General features: G+C 35.6%; 1 protein-coding gene across 1 annotated transcript; it reads right to left on the bottom strand.

The window, feature by feature from the left end:
* LOC107648557 (probable phytol kinase 3, chloroplastic) lies at positions 2,839 to 5,923 on the bottom strand. The gene is made up of 6 exons (XM_016352402.2): positions 5,515 to 5,923; positions 4,455 to 4,522; positions 4,284 to 4,415; positions 3,789 to 3,904; positions 3,534 to 3,648; positions 2,839 to 3,243 (listed from the first exon to the last, which is right to left on the bottom strand). The coding sequence occupies exons 1-6, from the start codon at positions 5,878 to 5,880 to the stop codon at positions 3,066 to 3,068; spliced, it is 975 nt and encodes a 324-aa protein (XP_016207888.1). The 5' UTR covers positions 5,881 to 5,923; the 3' UTR covers positions 2,839 to 3,065.

Raw genomic sequence — 6,382 nt, 5'->3', positions numbered from 1 at the left:
ATATAATTATATATAAATATATTCATAATTTAATTTATTTTTAATATAATATATTTTATACTAATAACTAATTTTAATAGCTAATTTTAACGGACACGGTCTATAATTCCCTTGCACTCAACATATATTTTCATGTGGAATTTGTGCATAAAGCTATAAAGGCATAAACCAATGACCTATACACAAATCCAATTCCAATTCCAATTACATAACGATCCAATGCGACAGAAAGTAGCACCTGCCGAAGCTTCAGAGAAACAGAGCACGCTAACTGATCCATTGCGAGCTATCAATGAAAGGTGGTTATGTTAGGGGAGGACACTCCCGTTCCCATGAGCCCCCAGAATCGTCGAGACGCAATCGAGAACAACGCTCAGCTAAAAAGATAAGGAAAGGTGGGGAAGGTCTTGATTTTTAGTTGCTATGAACGATACTTTCTTGCTGAAGCTAATATGGAGGATCTATACAGAACCACAAGCTTTATGGGTTCAAGTCCTAACTAGCAATAACAAGGGCAATGATTTTAATTTGGGAAGGTGTGATTACAAGCAAAAAAGCTCTCCTATTTGGAAGGAGCTCTCCAAGCTTTGGCCAAATATGAAGGACTGTTGTTCTTGGATTTTAGGTGATGGTAAAAGTGCTCGATTTTGGCATGACAACTGGCACAACGATCTAAAGAGCCTTCATGATGTGCTAACAAGACCAATCCCTGAGGAATTAGAGTACAAAGCGGTCAGTGCGTATGTAACTGAATCTGGTGAGTGGAACCTTCAAGCTATGCAACCATTCTTAGCAGATACAATGTTAAATAATATTCAGAATATCCCTCCCCCCCAACCTAACAATGAAGAGGATGTGCTTAGTTGGAAACACTCTGTTGATGGTATATTTACAGTGGCCTCGGCTTATAAGCACTTAACTCGAGAAAGTAGGGAAACCACAGAGAATTGGAAGGAAATATGGAAATGGAGGGGTCCAGAAAGAACTAAAGTATTCTTATGGTAGGTTGCTCATGATAGAATATTTACGGCCAAGAGAAGAGCTAGGCTGATGGGATCTCCTCCATATTGTCACAGATGTCCTAATCAAGAAGAATCCACCTTACATGTGCTGAGGGACTGCCCGTGTGCGGCTCTTGTATGGAATAAGTTAGTTCAGCCGAGTATTCTTGCTACCTTCTTTACGACTGATTTTAAGAGCTGGCTAAACTTGAATCTCACAAATGCCATAGGTCATGGTAGTTCGACTGCTTGGACTGATATTTTCATGACGACTTGCTGGTGGCTTTGGAAATGGAGAAATAAAGAAATACATGAATCTGCCTTCAGTAGACCCACAAATGCTGGATGCATTCTGATTATTATGGAGAGTACAAGGAGGATAGAGGAGGCCTTCAAAAAGAGAGAACTTGTAGAAGTGAAGCAAGATCCAGTCATCTCAACTATAGCGTGGGTTCCCCCCCACCCGGGATGGGTGAAACTAAATATTGATGGCTCAGTTCGAGAAAGTAGCAGGCAAGCGAGCTGTGGTGGGCTAATCAGAACTAGTGAGGGGGAATAGGTCGGAGGCTTCAGGGCAAATCTGGACTATTGCCAAGCCATCCAAGCAGAGCTATGGGGAGTTCATTATGGTTTACAGACAGCATGGAGTCTAGGGATGAGAAGGGTTATAGTAGAGTTTGATTCTCTAAATGCAATCATGTACATTAAGAGAAACCCCAGTGACAGCCATGGCCATAGCCATATAATCCGAAAGATAGCAGAGTGGATGAAGCGACCTTGGGAGATTATATTTAGACATGTTTATAGGGAGGCAAATCGGTGTGCAGACTGGTTAGCTAGAAGTATTCAGAGTCAATCACCAGGTTACAATTTTATAGACTTGCCTCCTTCAGGTCTTCAGACCTTGCTTATTGATGACTTTAATTTAAGTGTAATTAATTTTTTAATTTTATTATTTTATTAATTTTTATTTTAATTTTTTTTTGTTATTCACAGTATTTTTTAATTTGTTAGGCTAAGGATTAATCCGTCATGAATCACAGCTCCATTTAAGAATTTGTCGTTGGCTAATAGATTGCTGTATGTACAAGGCAGGATTCGAATTTCCGACGCTTGCTTAAATGAATTAATGAGTAGTGAGTTAACCACTAGACCAACCCAACTTGATTTCATTTTAAAATATTTTAATCCTGTGAAAGGGGCATTGATCAAATGTTTTATTTTATTTTATTATTTTTGGTCCGGGTATCACATGGAAGTTATTTTAATTATTTGCTTGAAGCCCAAAAGGAGGTTCGTTGCTGGTGTTTTTTTGGAATTTATGTTTAAAACAGGGTAATCTATGCTTGAAGAAATGTCCAGGTGCTTTAAATTTAGAGAGGCAGACGAAGACAATTTAATTTCTTTTTTTATATGATCTGAATATCCATATCAATCACAGTGACTAATTCTTCTTTGACTTGTAAATATCTAAACGAGTGACACAACTTTTTAAGATGATCTGAATATATTTGCTTTAAATCTCCATTCGAGATGTCAATGTATGCTTTTTTTTAACTAAAAAAACGAGTTTGAGAGAAAAAATGAAAGAAAAATAAAGAAATAACTACAAATGAATAGAGAAGGGCTTCATTTTTTTGAATCCCTATCGAAATTGACTATAGCAAGACAACTTTGCATAACTATATTTATAGTTGATTTCTAAATAATTCATTAACATCCAATATCTAGTATCACATATACATGTGTTTCTTCTTTACTGTAAACCAATTGTTGGTATATTCAATTGGATTCGAGAGTTTAATTTGCCCTATAATTTAACAAATCCAAAGTCTAATTTGTGAACCAGAATTGTAAGCATGCATTCATATTCTGAACATGTACAATATTATTATTGATAGCGAACATAACAATCACCCCCATTTTTTCAGCTATATCCAAACACAACACATGGGGCTACTTTGGATCTAAATATTCTCTAATAACAATTAGATTGAAAGTGGAAGAGATCTAAAGAACAACTCCTAAACTAGTTTACTTTGTTACTACAATTTGGTCTTACAATCAGAAAATGACACTTCCGACCAATATGGAAGTGAGGGGAACCGTGAGGTTGTCGTCGAGTTCAGTGCTGATAGGAAGGGACTCGACAAGTGCCGTGACAACAGACACAGTTAGAAAACCCAGAACCAACTTCAAGCTTCCCTCCATGTATCCAAACCACGAAAAATAACTCATATACCTGTCAAAACAGTAACCGTTAACAACGGCATGATTAAATAGATCTTACCTTGTAGTGCAAAACAAATAAAAGTAAATTACATTGACCTCCTCTATGATATCACACAGTACACGACAAGAACCTCCACTCGTGCCATATTTACGAAGTTAGTATCGAATTTTAAAAAAGAGAGAGTGCCAAGTATCATATAACCAAAATCTCAGGTAGGTTAGTTTACTTTTACAAACAAACAGACATCAAGTGTAATGTCGTCTAACCACATGGAACGAAAAGAGTCCATAGGAAGTTACCCGACGGAAGTTAAGAATCCAGCTGCTGCCATTGCAATTGAACCAGCATAGGACTTGTTTCTATTGTAAGGAATCTTTTTATCGCCAAATCGCCTTCCGACAATGTCAGCTAGGCCTGACAGCATATAAATAATCAGATTCTCCTCTAAACCCTAAGCTCTAAACTTTAACTTAATGCGAGCTATAACATTGCTTAATTATTATTATATAAATAATAATTTAATGCTTATAAGTGATTGGGCATAGAAACATTACCATCTCCTGCGCACAGATTGCAAATTGCAGCTATGGAAATAGGTGAAGTTCTCCAGTATATTACCGATGCCAAAGTAATGGTAGCAGCATAATATAGTGGTCCTTTAAGGAGTTCCCTGGTACAGAGGAAACACTGAGAAATAGATGAGAAATAATGCACACGAATGAAATCAATTATCAAACATTAGAAAACCATGCAATCCGTTATCAAACAATGGATTTCCATCATCTTCATTCTCCAAAAGGGCATGTCACAGCCAAATCGTGTAGCATAGCAGGTAATTTACATCTCAATCTATGCCTTCTGTTTTCACTACATATCCTTCTCTAACTTTTCTTTATATACCATAACTACAGATAAGAAGCTTCCATTTCAATCATAATAACCACTAAGAGATAACTTTCTTGATAGAATTAACTTTAAAATGAGCTAACAATTATTTTTTTCACAGAATCAAAGATTCTCACAGGTTTTATTGTCTACAATATTGAAACCTGTAATCTCCAAATCTACTCATTGATTTCACGGTGGCCTCATCCTTGTATATTCCAAGCCCGATAACAAGCATCCGAATTATATTGATACCCGGAATAAGAGAAGCTAAGATGGGTCCCCAACCATCAGAACTGTAATGGAGCTCATTAGTTCATGAACTACGCCATTACCTGTACAGTGGCCAGCAGAGCATGAATATCAGCCCAATGCTTACATGCACAAGTTTCCTATTCAATTTCTAAAAAAAGAAACAATTGATCACAAATCTATAGTTTGAAGAACAAAAATGTTCAAAAACCAAGCACTACCATCTTTGAAAGATAGCACTCACTAGATGCTACCGGCCTACTACACAATGAAAGATAATACAAATCTTAAGTTATGAATTTAATAGAGAGCAACATCTAAGGAAGTCAGGAACTAATACCAACAAAAATCTCATAGTGACAGATTCCAATAATCTCTCTGAAAAAATGCAATGTGTGTCAAAATGAACTTGCACATGTAACAATGCAGATGAAGGGGAAGACCTATCAGCATATTCATAATAAGTGTTACTAAGGCATCTAATAATACATTTTTTCTATTCCCTGTAAAAGAAGTCAAGAAAAGACATAGAAACAAAATAAATGCTTTGGATTCATAACTTGATTTCTACTATCTTAACTATGGAAACAAAAAATCTTTAAAATCTATTTCTTGTTCCTACTTTCGGTTCACCGAATTCTGAAAACTGAGGGAACTAGGAACCAAATAAGAAACAAGAGATGTTTCTTGAACACCCATATTTAAGATGTTCAAAATAACATCACTCATTGAAGAGAACATGAACTTTTGGGATGAAATTTGAAGAACAATAAATGGAAACAGGGGAAAAAAAAGAAAAAAAGAAAAAACAGAAATCAAACAGAAACCTGCCTAACTACTCTGCATCAACCTTGACTAAAACTAAACAATTGAATTCAAAATTCCTCTTCATTATGCAAAGGATCACAGATATGCATTCAATTAACAAAGGAAACACTTCATTAATGCTTAGCTTGCAATGATTCCTAAACAATGTTTTTTGTTACCACTTTCCAACTAACCCTATTGTCACACTAAACCCAACTACCATTGAAATTGCAAGAAATGCAAAAAAGGGGAAAGCAAAAAAAGAATCTCTTTTTTAATCTACATACCCCAAAAATTGAGATAATTGAAGAATCCAAAGAAGGCGTTTGAAGAAACCTGGTCAAAGAGGGATCGTTTAGCGGTCTCTTCAAACAACCTAAGGAAGGAGAAGGCGATAGCACCAGACACAGCAAGAGCACAGATGTCGGAGACTAGAGGGTTTTGGTGGAGCATGGTTGCAGGCACGGCGAATTTCCGGCGAGCTTGCGGTGGTTGCGTTGTGAGAGTCAAAGAAGAAGAAGAACAGGGTTTGAAAAGGGTTAGAAATGGGGTTGAAAAAGAGGAGGGTTTAGTGAGAGAAATGGGAATGGAAATGTGTGTGAAACGGTGAAGTGGGTCAAATCTTTGAAAGCAGCATGTGAGGGTGGTGGTGCTGCTTCTACAAATCATGGTGAGAGTAATGGGAGTGTGAGTGAGAGACATGCAAAGGTTCAATCAAACACAAGTAATTTTTTATTGCATATTTGCATCCGATTCAGTTCAATTGTGTTTTGGTTTAATTCTGTTTTTGGATTTTTAACTAAACTACAAATTTAGGTGCAGTTATTTTTAAGTAAAATTAAAAATTAAAAATTATTAAATAATTTAATTGATTGAGTTGTGATCTAACTATATTTGAATTTCCATGCATATCCAATCTGTCTTTGGTTTTAACATCCTATTGAATCTACCGTATTGAATGAGAATGAGAACTGTACTTCTGAAGTTCTGAATTAGGATTAGTTAATTTTTTTTTTTTTTACATCTGATTATATTAATTCTGCTGACAAATTAAAATTTTATCCAATATTTCTATTTTATTCTTTTATTCTTGTACCAAAACATAAATAAATAATATATGAGCAATGTTAGATTTAGTTTTACTTAATTTTTCCATGTGTGAGTTTACATTTTACAAGATTAGTTGAAAAAAAAATTGTGGAAA

This window comes from Arachis ipaensis, chromosome B01, assembly GCF_000816755.2.
Source record: "Arachis ipaensis cultivar K30076 chromosome B01, Araip1.1, whole genome shotgun sequence".
NCBI classification, from domain to species: Eukaryota; Viridiplantae; Streptophyta; class Magnoliopsida; order Fabales; family Fabaceae; genus Arachis; species Arachis ipaensis.
The sequence above is the reverse complement of the archived record's forward strand: the minus strand, read 5'-3'. Positions and strand labels throughout refer to the sequence as shown.